At 50.3% G+C, this 14,984-nt stretch overlaps 1 protein-coding gene across 9 annotated transcripts in view; it reads left to right on the forward strand.

The window, feature by feature from the left end:
- The window catches only part of KIFC3 (kinesin family member C3), a 92,905-nt gene that overhangs the window by 62,667 nt on the left and 15,254 nt on the right, over positions 1 to 14,984 (forward strand). For 5 of the 9 annotated variants that reach the window (XM_084755268.1, XM_084755264.1, XM_084755269.1 and 2 more), the window contains 3 exons: positions 1,274 to 1,419; positions 7,084 to 7,222; positions 9,931 to 10,112. In XM_084755268.1, the coding sequence (XP_084611394.1) occupies positions 1,274 to 1,419; positions 7,084 to 7,222; positions 9,931 to 10,112 (467 nt within the window). Of the gene's footprint in view, positions 1 to 1,273; positions 1,420 to 7,083; positions 7,223 to 9,930; positions 10,113 to 14,984 lie in introns of those variants that run through there. The other 4 variants (XM_084755267.1, XM_084755273.1, XM_084755270.1 and 1 more) reach the window with 4 other exon arrangements.

A 14,984-nucleotide genomic window follows, 5' to 3' on the forward strand; every position in this document is an offset into this window, starting at 1 on the left:
TTAACCATTCAGGGTCTCTGGTTTTCTGCCTTTCTGACCTGCCTGAGTGGTTATGAGGGCAGTCACTGTCCTAACGGCTAATATCTGTGGGTCCTTTGTGGGTTTGGCATTTGTGGGCACTGACCCTCACTACAGGGTCTTACCCTTGGGGTATCGGTTTATCATGGCTGTGCTGTGGGGGAGTTTTGTTTGTTTTTTCTTTTGGTTTTTGAGACAGTTTCTGTGTTAGCTGTGGCTGTCTTGGATTCACCCTGTAGACCAGGCTGGCCTTGAACTCACAGAGATCTGCCTGCTTCTGCCTCCCAAGTGCTGAGATTAAAGGCATGCGCCACCATGTCCTGGTTTTTCTTTTTTCTTTCTTTCTTTCTTTTTTTTAATACACAAGGTCCTATAATCGCCTGGAATTTGTAGGCCAGGCTATCTCTGAACTCATAGAAATATATCTACCTCTCTGCCTACCTCTGGGTGCCAGGATTAAAAAAGCATGTGCTTGGTGAAAAAGCTTTTATTTAATTGATTTTTAAAAAAATATGTATTTAGTTTTAATGTAGGTGTGTATTTATCTGTGTGAGCAAATGCACACGAGTAGAGGTACCTACAGAGTTCAGAGGCATCAGATCCCTTGGTGCTGGGCTTATAGGCAGTTGTAAATCACTAGGTGTGGGTGTTGGGAACAAAACTTCAGCCCTTTGCAAGAGTAGTGTATGTTCTGTGGCGCCATCTCTCCAGCCCATGGCTTCACAATTTCACAGTAACGACAGTACTGTTTTTCACCCTGGCCTGCCAGGAGAAGGAGGGTGTCCTGCCCCAGTATAGGTCCCAGAAGATGCACTTTGGTTGTTCCTAGATATTCTTCTGGAAACAGCAGGGACCAGGTCATCCAGTGTGGGTTTGGTCTTAATGAAGGCAAGGGAGAAATTGCCACCTAGAGGCAGCCTGTATAATAAAGCTGTGTCCCCGTGGGGTACAGCTTACTCAGTGTCTTGGCTTCTTCTTGCTGCTCTCTGAGAGGAGCTAATAGTCAAATGTGGACCCCAAAATCTACTCTGACAACTGGTGAGTCTTCAGCAAGGTCTTGGGGTACCCTCCAGAATCTCAGGGTTTCTTTCGGTAAGGGAATGGGGCAGCCCTGCCCTGTCCCTACCTGTGCTCCTGTGTAGAGAGTGCTGGTGAGGCCCTGCTGGCCACACTTGGCAGATCAGCTTGCTCTGGCCAGTGGCCTTTGGCCTGCAGCCCAAAATGTCAGCTCACTTGTCTGTCTGTCCTGGGACAGGGCGTGGAAGAGATACCCTAACTGGTGGCGGCGAGGAAGATTCCACGGCCCGCACTGCAGCTCGCCCATCTCTAGCACAGTGCCGTGCCCTCAGCGTGGACTGGCCTGGTCCTCGGAGTCCTCATAGGCTCTACCTGACAGTGCAGGTAAGCTGGGGCCATCAGATGCAGTGGCAAGGGTGAGTGTGGCTGGTGTGCTCTGGTCCTCTGAGCTCCAGCAGTTGGGTCTGGCAGGCAGAAGAGCTGGGGACCCGCCAGGCACCTGTTGGCTTGCCCTTTGCAGCCCATAACTGAGAGAGCCTGAATGAATGCAACAGGTTGCATTACAACTTATCTCAGGAAAGATCTCTTAGGTGACAGGAGTGGTTCAGCCACACCCTGGCTGAGGTGGGAAGTGAGGCCTTTGCTAAGATTTCCCGCTGGAGGAGACAGTGGGAAAACAGGCTGGTTTGGGGGGGCTGTTTATTTCTGTGTGGACAATGCCTGTGCTCCCTTGTTTGAAGAATCAAAGGGAGGGCCAGACTGGGCATGGCGCGTGCCTTTAATCCTAAAGGAGGCAAAGGCAGGAAGATCTGTGAATCTGAGGCCAGCCTGGTCTACAAAGCAGGTTCCAGGCCAGCCAGGGCTACATAGAGAGACTCTAGCTCACAAGAGGCCAAAGGGAGATGGGGGAGGGGGATTCATTTTCTCAGCAGTTGTCTTTCAAAAGGCATACTTACTGTATACTTGGGGGAGGGGCGTTTGATTATAGGACTAATACAGAAAGAGTCGTTTGGTTTTTTGTTGTTTTTGGTTTTTGAAACAGGGTTTCTCTGTGTAGCCTTGGCCTTCCTGGACTCGATTTTGTAGACCAGGCTAGCTTCGAACTCACAGTGATCCACCTGCCTCTGCCTCCTAAGTCAGAGAGTGGTTTTTTTTTTTTGGTTGTTTTTTCTTTGTTTTGTTTTGTTTTTAAAAGATTTATTATTTTTATACAGTGCTCTGCCTGCAAGTACACATGTAGGCTAGAAGAGGGCATCAGATCATGTTATAGATGGCTGTGAGCCACCATGTGGTTTCTGGGAATTGAACTTAAGACCTCTGGAAGAACAGTGCTCTTAACCTCTGAGCCATCTCCAGCCCGAGAGAGTGGTTTTCTTTTCTTTCCTTTCCTTTTCTAAGATTTATTATTACATATACAGTGCTCTGCCTGTATGTACACCTGCAGGCCAGAAGAGGGCATTAGATCACATTATAGATGGTTGTGAGCCACCATGTGATAGCTGGGAATTGAACTCAGGACCTGTGGATGAACAGTCAGTGCTCTTAACCTCTGAGCCATCTCTCCAGCCTGAGAGACTGGTTTTCATTAACACTTTTGGGACACAGCATTAGATCTCATGTCTCAACAAAATGATAGTGTTTTGTATGAATTGTACGGACGAGGACATTGGCTCGGAGAGGTTTAGTACCTTGCTGTTGGCCACACGGTAGGCTGAGAGCTGGACTGGTGAAAACTGCCAGCTTGATGACAAACGGAGCAAAGAGAGGTATAAATAATGGGGTAGAAGGTGATGGTGGCAGTGGCGGCCGCGCATGCCTTTAAGGGAGGCAGAGGCAGGCAGATCTCTGAGTTTGATGCCAGCCTGGCCCTACAGAACCAGTTCCAGGACAACCAGGGCTACAGAGAAACCCTGTCTCAAAAACCCAAACAAACAAGAAACCCAAAACAAACGAACGAACAAACCCAAATGGCGTGAAGAACGCAAGGACGCCACAGTCCAATCCCTGGAAGCTGGGGGCCCCTCATGGGTCCCCCACACGTCCACTCTTAAGGTTCCTCTTCATGCACTTACCTTACCTGCACCACCACCAGTTACGCGGTCCATATGTTTACCTTTACACGTTATTCTGCGGCTTGCTGTTTCCTTCACGGCCATCTTCCGAGATTTCTTCACACACGTTAGTCAGGGAGAACTGCCTCCATCCCCTTAGGCACCGCGTCATATTCTGCTGGAGATTTCCCCATAAACCGTACCTGGGCTTTGTGTGCGCGCTTTAGCGTTGGGCCACCACTTACCTGGCACACACGAGGCCTGAGGTTCCTTCCATCACCACCAAATGCCCTCGACGGCGGTGACGGCAAAATCCTCAGTCTTCCTTGTGTGTTACCTCTGATCACAGAGCGCTCCTTTGACAAGAAACAGCCGCGATGTTGATCTTTTAAGTCCATTGTGTGTATGTGTGGGCGTGGGTGGGCGTGGGTGGGGGCAGCACAGCGCACCTGTGGAGGATAGAGAACAACTGACAGGAGTTGTCACTCCTACTGTACAGGTTCTAGGGGTACCAAGTGCCTTCATCCACTGAGCCATCTTGCTGGTCCACATTAGTATTAGTTTGTTGTTTGTTCTGAGCCAGGATCCCACTATCTTAGCCCTGTCTCACAGAGGTCTCCTGAGTGCCGGGATTAAAGGCGTGTGCTACCATACCCAGCCACATTAGCTTGGTGTGAGGTTTGCTTTTAGATTTATTTTTTATGTGTATGAATGTTTGCCTATATATATGTATATGCGCCATATGCATACCTGTACCTGCTGCCTGAGGATGCCAGAAAAGGAATCGGATCCCTGTAGCTACCATGTGGATGCTGGGAACTGAACCTAGGTTCTCTACAAAGGCAGCAAGTGCTCTTAACTGCTGAACTGTGCTTGTATTTGTGTATTTTTAAAAGATTTGTTTTTATGTGTTTAAAGGGTGTTTGCCTGGATATGTCTGTGCACCACATATACTCAGGCAGAGGCCAGAAGAGGGCAACAGATCTTCTTAGACTGGGGTTATAAGATGGTCATGAGCCACCATATGGCTCCTAGGAATTGAACCTGGGTCCTCTGAAAGAGCAGTAATCTCAACTGCTAAGTGGTCTCTTCAGCCCCCCTGTATTAATATTATTTTTTAATATTTATTTATTATGTATACAGTGCTCTGCCTGCACATACACCTGCATGCCAGAAGAGGGCATCAGATCTCATTATAGATGGTTGTGAGCCACCATGTGGTTGCTGGGAATTGAACTCAGAACCTCTGGAAGAGCAGTCAGTGCTCTTAACCTCTGAGCCATCCCTCCAGCCCCTGTATTAATGTTTTAATACGTGTATTTGCTGAACAGATGTTTATGGATTGGCTGCACAGGTGCAGGGATGCTGAGAAGGACAGTAGGGTGCTAGTCCACTGGAGGCTCCAGAAAGTCACTGGTGACCTCAAATGTGCGAGTACAAATAGGAGAGCACCAGGGACATGACTTCAGAGCACGAAGGACCAGAGTTATCTGGGGGTGCTGTCCAGATTTCCCTAAGAGAGAGGACATGTAACCCCTCCGATCCTTCTTTATATTTTTGAGACAGGGACTCTCTGTAGTCTAGGCTGGCCTGGAGCTCATGGCGGATACTCCTGCCTCATTCTGTGGCAATAGGCATAGTCCACCATGCCTGGCTTTTCCACCGAGTGTCTGATGGCCTCACGCACACATCCTGGCCTTCCAGGTCGCCACTGAGCAGATGTGGGATAAAGTGAGTGCTGCTAGTAGGCAGGATGGGTGCTGGGGGAACACACAGCTTTGAGCCATCCTCCTTCCGGCAGATGTAGTCCTGGGCTGGGGGGGTGACAGTGTTTCGGGGGAGCACAGTCTTTGTCTCACCGTGTTTTTAGTTCTTGTGAGATTCTTTTGAGATCTGAACCGACTCCTCTCCTCCATGAGGTCTTCGAGGAGAGCTGGTCTGGTGAGACAACAGTTAAGGAAACCAGAGGGAAGTTAAATCAGGAGGTTGTGGTGAGGAGCTGCAGCTCAGCTGGGTGGTGGCCCTGTTCTTGAGCTTTGATTATGGGGTGCTGGGCTGTGGCTGCTACGGAGGCCTGGGCTCAGCACTTCTGCTGACGTTCCAGTCAGAAGCCGGTAGCGACTGGCTTCCAAGTTCATGTCCTTCCGGCCCCTGCACAACTCGGCCTTGTTTATGGGCATAGATGTGTGCCCAAGTGTGTCCCAAGCACAGTGAGGCAACCTGCAGGTCACAGGCTCAGGCAGTCCAGCCTTGCTCCAGTAACTAAAGCTCCAAAGGCGCTGCAGGAATTTCCAACCCTCCCCCCAACCCCGCCATCCCCAGGGACGTCTGTCCTTCCTATGGTTTGGCCGGCAGTGGCCCAGAAATAGTGTAACCTTTGCTCCCGTCTGAAGGCAAATGGAAAACTTCCCAACTGTTGCCATCCCTGCCACCCCCACCTTGCACTGAGATTGTGTAGCAGTTGGTTGAAGGGTGGGGACACAATTAAGCTGAGGAGAATTTTCCTAAATACAAGAGTGAGGGGGAGAGAGGCTGAGGGCGTGGTTAACCAGGCACCTGCTGGCCGATTTTTCACTTTTGCATTTCTTTTGATTGGTGTTTTGATGCTCAAAGTAAAAGAGTAGAGATTAGAGAAACTATAAACCGATCCCAGCTATCTATCTATGTGGCGCTTACTGTATACAGGGTGCTTTAAGTGTGTTTTGCTTGTGGCTGCCATTACCAATTGAGGGCATAGAGGCAGAGGTTAATGGTTCCAGCCTGAGGAAGAAAACAGCTCTAGTGAGGGTGCACAACTCGTTCATGGCTACACAGCGCGCAGGTGATATGCTATCTCTTTGGGGCTTTGCCGTCCCTGTACAGAGCATTTAAAGAAGAAGAAGAAGAAGAAGAAGAAAAAAAGTAGCACCTGGCCCTGGGATGTTGGCACAAACCTTTCATTTCAATACAATAGTGAGGAGGCAGAGGCAGGTGGATCTCTGCCTGGCGGATCCCAGGCCAGCCAGGGCTACAGAGTGAGAACCTGTAAATTAAAAAAAGAAAAAACGGGTAACACCTGACTTGAGAGGGCACAAAGACATAAAAGCCTCTTTCCAGATGCCTCTGTGGGCATAAACAAACCAAATTGTGTTTATAAGGTAAAGAAGTCGAACCCCAGATAGCGGCTCAAATCCTTTTCTCCTGTTGTGAGGTTTATTTCCACTCCCCAAATTTAAATTGCTCTTGTTTCTATCTTGGTGGCTCTCTGTGTGTGCACACCCCCATGCCGAGCACACAGAAAGACCCTGTGAGCTCTCGGGTTTGCTGTCATCTGTATCTTGTGTCCTGCCCTCAAAAGGGTTCGTACTTTCCCACACTGTCCTCACCCTTGCTTGGTACCCTTCACAGTGAGCTACAGGGCACGTCTCTGAACGAAGCACCCCTTCCTGCCCCTCCCCACTCACCTGCTCACCTTTGCCTCAGTCGCTTGACCAGACGTGGGGTCACATTGCCCCTGGATAGCCCCATGAGACAGAGCGTGAAGGAGGCAGCGTGGTCATCCTCCTGGTCAGATGAACTGTGCAGTCACCTAGTCCCAGGAGTGTGCTATCCCTCACTAGAGACCTGCCAAGGTGTTGCTGCAGATGATACTACAGGGGAGTTGCCCCAAGACTGTCATGTGTATGGCAGGAACTGGTGTCTCCTGCTCCACAGAGCCTGCAGGGACACCACAAACTTCAACTGGGGGAGGGGGGCATAGGTACTTAGAACCTTTTTTTTTTTTTTAAACTGATGGGGAGGCTGACTACTGTGGGGCCCAAGAATAAATCACCACCATCTTCTCATGGGATGTTGGTTAGTATGGTTTCCCAATCCCAGGCAGGACTCTTGGTCCACACCTCCATGGTGAAAACACTGTTGGGCCCTGGGACAAGAATGCTCACCAACCCAGGGCAAAGGGGTCCCTCCTCCTTGGCACAGTTCCCTTCACGAGAGGATTCTGGTTGTGTCTTGGCAGCAGGCCCTACAGGACAAGGGGTGCGAGAGCAAGAGTCAGGGGACGAAAGAAGACAAGCTCCTGAAGAGGCAGGCGCCGGCCCCCAGGCGGGACCGGGAGGCCCCAGAAGCTGGTGGTACCATGAATGTAGAAAAAACAGGTAAAGGAGGCTAGCCCTACTGTCTGCCACACTCTGGCTGAGCTAGTGCAGGAGGGAGGCTCCTGTGCGGTCCCAGCTGTCCAGCACCCTGTCCCACAGCTGGAGGTGGCTCAGCTAGACTGGCCACCTGACATGAACTTGAGACTCCAGCCAGCCTCTTCCAGATCCATGGACAGCCATGTGTCTGTCCTCTTTCTTGTCCTTCCACTTGTCCCAGGGCCACCAGGGCCCCACCCAGTGATAAGAGACCTTGGCCACCGGAGGCTGGGGTTGAATTTCCCTTCTTTTTGTCTTTTCCCAGCCCCCATCTAAAGCAGGGCCCTGGCTGGAGCAGCCTCCCAGACGCCACTGGTGCCTTCGGCAGAGGCCTGGCTGTGTTCTGGTCAGAGGAGCCAGAGGGCAGGTGTTTGTTTCCCCTCCCTTCAGGCTGTGAAAACTCAGCCTGTGGTTCCATTATCCTCTGCCTGCTGTGGCACCTAGAGGTGACTGGTTTTAGAAGGTTCTCCAGGCCCCTTTTGCAGTCCTCTGGGTTTTCAGCAGTAAGTACTGGCTGGCTGATCACAGGGAAAGAACATCCTCCGGTGCCTCAGGGCAAGCTGGGAGTGTGGGGGAAAGGTGATGCTCTCTCAGAGTCCCTGTGTCTGAACTTGCTGGGGTTGTTGGAGGGATGTCACACCCTCGGAGTCTGAGCCAGTGCCTGTTTTGTACGAGTCTTGGTCCACCTAGATTCAGGGCAGATGTAGGGTCTGGGTAAGTAATGGGCAGCCAGGCTTTCCACATGGCCACCATCTGGCCATCTAGGTGAGGTAAACCCTAAGAGGAAGGCTAGTTCCTCTTAGCAATGAGGGCTGGCACAGCTTCTTCAGCACAAGGCATGTTCTGCTCAGGCACCCTCCTGGGTCTCACCCTTACTCCCTTCTTTCCATTCTCAGACCTTCCTTAGCTTCTTCGGGAATGTTTCTTCCACCACCCATGACTCTAGAGTTCTACTCAACTCCTGGCCCCTTACATGGGGTACCATGCTGAGGTCTGGGGCTCAGAGCCTCCCAGAACAGGAGCCAAGTCCCGGATGCTGCTGAGGCCTGTGGGTCACTCACACTTGTATTACCCATGGGACCCTTTCCCAGGGCTGCTTTCGGGTTAGGCACGTTGTCCCTGTTTCACATAGGAAGAGCCCACAGAGTCCTTGCCACGTGACTCAGGAGACAAGACCAAGCCGGGTGCAATGGCGCAAGTTTGTAATCCCAGCACTCAGGGAGGCAGAGGCAGGTGGATCACTGTGAGTTCGAGGCCAGGCTGGTCTATAAAGCAAGTCCAGGAGAGCCAAGGCTACGCAGAAACCCTGTCTCGAAAACAAAACGACAACACAAAAGAGGCAAGACCGGCTCTCAGCCGAGCCTAGCACATTCTGTCGTGCACCAATGCGGTCTGTGGCCGCCCTGATCACATGTCGCTCGTGGCAGCCCCGTGTTCCTGGCTAGAAGCATCGGGCTGCTCTTATTTCCCTCTAGAATAGATCACAGAGGCTGGGCCAGCTCTGTGTGACTGTCATGCCATGTCACATGGATAGCCACACAGCTGGGGCCACCACTTGCCAATCACAGATTGCCCAGCCTCAGCTCTCTGGAAGGAGGCACAGGGTGGGGGCAGTGTGTGTGTGGGGAAACACCAGCCCCATTCATGGGAGCAGAACCCCTTACCCCAGTCACCCTAGCTACAGCTGCTGCCTCCTGTTTTCCTATGCCACTCTGGGACTTTGCAGAACTGTAGTCAAGGACAGTACTATTGGAGGCCAGGCACAGGGAGGTCCCCTAGCCTCTGGGAAAACCAGAAACTAAGGCTACATTGAAGTGGAAGGCTCACTAGCTAGCTGCAGTCCTCTGCATGCCCAGACAGTCTGCAGGGCCACCCTTGGGCTCCTGAGGGGAGAAGGCGAATCCTCCTCTTGTCTCCCTGGACTAGTGCTGGCTCCTCACTGCACAGGCCATGTTCCTCATCTGTGCTTTGGGACAAGCACCACAGCCCCACTGCAGGTCACGACCCCAGATGCTTGTCCTGTCTCCTATCCTCACGATAGAGCAGTGGGAGGGGAGGGCTCTGGCTGAGGCCCTGCCTGACTAGGTATTTGTCCCTTTCTTGTGCCTGCGTGATCCCCACATGTGAGCATCAAACTGAGAGTGTGCCTGGCCGCTCCTGTCTCATGTGCTGGTCTCTCCGCGTGCCCTGATCTGTTTGCGTTTGCACACTCTCCCCTTGGCCCCCCTCCTCCACGCACTGGTGACCACTTCCCACAGAGCAACTGGGAAAATCCCATCCTCTCTTCTGTGCTCTTGAGAGAGCAGGGATTAGCGTGAAGACTGAGCGAGCCTCCTTTCTTTCCCAGTGGAAATTGCCTGCAGGCTGGCCACCAAGAGAGGCACTAGCTCTGGCCCGGAACACACCGCTTTGAGGGGGCCCAGTAAAAACTGCTTTCCTAAGTCTTGGTTTAAGCAGTTCTGTCCCCCAGAAGCAACTGTTAAAGTGACTTCCCCGAGGCCAATGTGGAGGTCTCCTGCAAAGCCATTTTGCTGTCCCCTTCAGCCCTCATCTTCCTAGCCCCACCTGCTTGCATCCTCATCCCACCCTGATGGTGTGTCCATGCGATGGCTGCCTCCCTCCTCCAGGCAGACCTCCGCTGTCCTGCTGATCAGCCACTACTTTGCTTGTAGGTGGGCGGCTCTTTGGCATCGGGAGGTGCTCAAGCCTGTCGGGGTCACCAGGCCCAGACCCCGTGGTACATAGGACCGTGGAGGCCATGTCCCAGCTTCAGGAGGAGCTGGTAGTCCTTCGGGAGAGGCTGGCCCTCCATGACAGTGACCGGCAAGCCACAACCACCCAGCTGCAGAACCAGGTACCTGGGGAGGCAGGGACGAGCAGAGACTCCACTGCCCACTGTGGAGCAGGTCAGAGGACATTGTAAGGGCTCCTGGACCCCACCAGAAGTCAGATGGTGTCACTCTTCCGGTTTGGGAAGATGCTACAGGGTGAGGAGGTTCAAACACTCGGTAACAAGTGTCTTTAGCATCTGAGCATCTTCCTAGCCCAAAACATTGCCCCCTCTAATTGATTAAATCTACTTGCTTATTAAGAGAAGTCGAAAGTAAGGTGCCCAGCCTTTCTGGTGCCTGTAGCTTCCTCGTCACCTTTAAGGAGGATGCCCAACCCACCCTAAGGCTTCAAATGACTTGGGAACTCTAAACGAGTGTCTAGCCTCTGCTCAGGTTTTATCGGTGAGCTTTGCGATTACCCGTTTATTACAATGTTCTTAAGGGCTGATGATACCTGTACTGTTGGGACTTTGGGATGCTCTGTAGGGTCCGGTGCCATGGAGATACACACATGGCCAACCTTCTGGGCCTGGGGCCAGGATCAGTCTGGCTATCTGACAGTACTCATTAGGCCTGTGGCCCTGTGCGAGGTAACTACCGGTCTGCGCCTCATTTCCTCACCTGTAAACGGATATGAGAACAGAACTCAGACGTGCTGCCCCATGCTGCAGCTTGTTGTAGGGGCAGGCGCGGCTTCGGAACCCCGGAAATAGATCTGTCCGAGGCTGTCTTGACCGTGAGGCTGCAGGGAGCGTTGTCTATCCTGTGGACTCCATTTTCTGATTTCCTGTCAGGCTGATGAATGTGGCTTTATAGCTATCAGCAGGGCCGGTCATGAGTGGACAGGACGTGTGGTATCCCGTGGGGGGGGGGGCTGCTCCTGCTGCCTCTTGTCTCCCAGAGCCTCACAGAGGGTTTCGTTGTTGTTTTGTGACATTGACTGTTAGTTTTTCTGAGATGAGCCCTCACTCTAGCCCAGTGTGCCCTTGCTATCCTGCTTCTCCCATTAACTCCGCAGTGGGTAGCGCCCACCCTCTGGGCGTTGTGAATACTATTGATATCGATACCTGTGTACACCTGTCCCTTCCAGGTCCTGCCTTCAGTTTACAGGCCCAGAATTAGAATTACTGAGTCATGTAGGGTTTCATTATTTATTTTCTTGTTTGTTTATTGTTGAGTCAGGGCTTTCTTTTTCCTTTTTCCCCCCTTTCATTTTTTTTTTTTTAAAAACAAGTCTCACGGTCTAGCTCTAGCTCTGGAACTCCCTATGTAGACCAGGCTAGCCTCAAACTCTTGGAGAGATGATCCACCTCTCTCTGCCTTCCTAGTGCTGGGATTAAAGGTGTATGCTGCTGTGCCTTTACGAGATAGGATCTTGTGTTAGCTCATGCTGCTGTTGAACTTGGGGTGACCCTCCCGCTCTCTGCTTTCTGTACACAGGTATTACAGGTGTAAGCCAGATACCTGATACAATTTGCTATAATTATTATCTTATTTTTTTCTTTTTTTTCTTAGACGAGTCTTGCTGTGCAGCCCCGGCTGGCTTGGAGCTCACTACTTGAACACACAGGCACTGATCCTGTCTCAGCCTCCTAAGGGCGGGGACTATAGGTGTGCACCTCCATGGCGAGCTCAGTTTTTTTGAGGATCCCCACACTCGTTTCCACAGTGGCTGTACTATTTCCTGTGTCCACCAACAGTGCCCAGAGGGTCTGGCTTCTCTGTATCCTCAATTACACTTACTTAACAGCTACCTCAGTGGGAGTGGAGTGCTGTCTCATGGTGGGGTTTAAGTTCTTTTCCTCTTCTTTCTTTCTTTTTTGTTTTTGTTCATTTGTCTTTTTCTTTCTTTCTCCTTTTTTTTTTTTTTTTGACCCGAGGTTTCTCTGTGGTATAGTGCTGGCTGTCCTGGAACTAACTCACTCTGTAGAACAAGCTGGCCTCGAACTCAGAGATCCGCTTGCCTCTGCCTCCCAAGTGCCGTGGTTAAGGGCATGAGCCACCACCACCCAGCTGCCAGCAACTCTGTAAAAGTTTTCCTGTCTGTTGTTGAGTTGTAGAAGTTGTCTGGATATTGGCCATTTCGGTAGTTGAGTTGTACGTTTCCTTCCTCTCCGCTTGATGTCTTTTGTTTCAGGGATGGTACCTGAAGCTCAATACCTGTAACTTTTTAAAAATTTACATTTATTATTATTATTTGAAGATTTATTTATTTTACATATAAGTGCCCTAACTGCACATATACCTGCATGCCGGAAGAGGGCATCAGATGCCAGTATAGATGGTTGTGAGGCACGTGGTTGCTTGAACCCAGGACCCCTGGAAGAGCAGTCAGGGCTCTTAATCGCTGAGCCGTCTCTCCAGCCCTTACTTTTTTTTTTTTTTTTAAATGTGTATGTATGTTTCACTTGCACATGTGTCTGTGTACCACATGCATGTGGTACCTGCAGAAGCCAGAAGAGGGCATCAGATCCCTTGCGACAGTTGTTGATTGCAGTGTAGTTGCTACGTGGTCTTATGAGAGAGTAGTCACTGGTTTGTTTGTTTTTGTTTTTCAAGACAGTGCTTCTCTGTGTAGCCATGGCTGGCCTGGACTGATTGTAGACCAGGCTGGCCTCGAACTCACAGAGTCTGTCCGCCTCTGCCTCCCAAGTGCTGGGATTAAAGGTGTGTGCCACCATGCCTGGCTACAGCCACTGCTCTTAACTTCTACACCATCTTTCCAACCCCCATACCTTCGATTTTTGTTAAGTTGTATAAATACAAAAGTTAATTTTTTCTAAGGATTACTTAATCATTTTTGTTAAATTGTGCTTTAGGGGCCATATTTTTTAAAAACCATTGCCAAACTCAGCATCATAAAGTTTCTTTTCTCTATCCTTTTAAGAGTATCATCATTTAATTTCTTGCATTTAGGTCTTTAATCCATTTGCTATCCTCTTTGTATATTATTACTCTGAGGTATGTGGGTAAGGGCCCAGCTTCATTATTTGACATGTGGAGACCCAGTTTGCCATCCCCAATTGTCAAAAAGATTGTCCTTTGCTATTGCATACTCTTTGCACCCTTGTCAAAATCCATTAGAATATACATGTGAGGTTCGTTCTGGGCTCCCTAATCCTTCCTATTGTCTCCATGCCTGTCTTTCTGCCAGAGACACACTGCTTTTTGACTGCTGTAGTACTGAAGTCAAGTTACAAACTCCGACCTCCATTTATCTTGTTTAAGACTTGACTGTTCCGTGTCCTTTGAGTTCACATATGAATTTTTAGCAGGGATTTTTCTTAATGTCTGTAGAAAATGCTGTTAGGGTTTTTGGTAGGAATTGTCTGGGCTCTCCAGACTGCTCTGGGTATTGTTGAGTCTTCAACCCACGAACGCCAGGTACTCTCCCTTAACCGCCATCTTCAGTCTCCTCAGCAGCCTTTGTAGTTTTCGCTCTGCAGTGCCTTCTTGGTGTGTGTCTGCCCATGTGCATATGCATTCGCATGAGTGTACAGGTGCGTGCACCTGTGTTGCACCTGTGTGTGCATGGGTGGAAGCTGGAGGCTGAGACAGTGTTTCTATTTTCTCTCCACCTTGTTTTTTGAGATGAGGTCTCTCACTGAACCTGGAGCTCACCATTTCGGCTAGACTAACTAGACTGGATGGATGGCAAGCCCCTGGGCTCTATGTTCCTGTCTCTGTCCTCCCAGCCCTTGCATTGCAGGTGCATGGTGCCTGCTGCCATGTCTGGATGTGTGTGTGTGTGTGTGTGTGTGTGTGTGTGTGTGTGTGTGTGTGTGTGTGTGTATGGATGTTCTGCCTGCATGTTTGTCTGTGCACCACATTCATGAGGTCAGAATTGGGTGTCAGATCCCCTGGGACTGCCCTTACTGATAGTTGTGGGCTGCCGTATGGGTGCTGGGAATTAAACTGAGATCATCTGGACAAGCAACCAGTGCTCTTAACCACCGAGCCATCTCTCCAGCCCCAGCCACGTCCAGCTTTTTACATGGATGGTGGGGACCTGAGCTAAGGTCCTTATGCCTGAGCAGCAGGCACTTTACCAATGAGCCAACTCCTCAGCTCCTCTTGTTTAAATTTATTCTGACTTCCCCTTTTTTGATTGTACTATAAGTGGAATGATTTTTATTTTTTACTTTGGGTTGTCTGTTGTTATAGCAACACAACTGATTTTTTGTGTTGATTTCGTATCCTGCGACTCTGCTGAAGTTAATGGTTCTTACTGGCCTGATTTTAAAATCAAATTAGTCGCCAACTTTAAATCTGCTTGCATGAATCCAAAGCTTTGCCGTGTGCTAGGCAAGTGCTTAGCCACACCCAGGCCCCCCCGGCCTTCACTTTTGTTTCTAACACTGGAAGCTGTGGCTCCTCTGGGCTGACATCCCCACATGGCAGTCTGTGGGTGGAGTCATGTGGTAGTTCTGGTCTTTAGTGGGGTGGGCATCCGTTGTCCCACCCTAGCACAATACCATCCCACCAGCCGCCTTCACCGCCCACTGTGGTGCTTGCGGGCACTCCTGCATTCAGCATCCATAGCATTTACTAAGAACTAGCCTAGTGCAAGGCACCAGGAATGCAGCTCTGGGGGCTCACTACAGATCTCTTATGCTAGCCCAGGGTATGAGCATCCCTAACCCCCAAATCCCAAATGCTTCAAAGTCCCAAACCATGTATCAACATGATGCCACAACTCTGACGCTAAGCCTGAACAAAGTTTATTAAACGCCCAAAATGGTTATTTAAAACACTGTAAAAATGACCCCAGGCTGTGTGTATAAGGTTCATATGAAACACAGGTAAGCTTTGCTTAGATCTGGACCCCATGCCTAAGATATCTCATTGTCTATATGCGAAAATTTAAAAAATCCAAACTGCAGAAAAATTCTGGT

This window comes from Acomys minous (assembly GCF_964271855.1).
Source record: "Acomys minous genome assembly, chromosome: 14".
NCBI lineage: Eukaryota > Metazoa > Chordata > Mammalia > Rodentia > Muridae > Acomys > Acomys minous.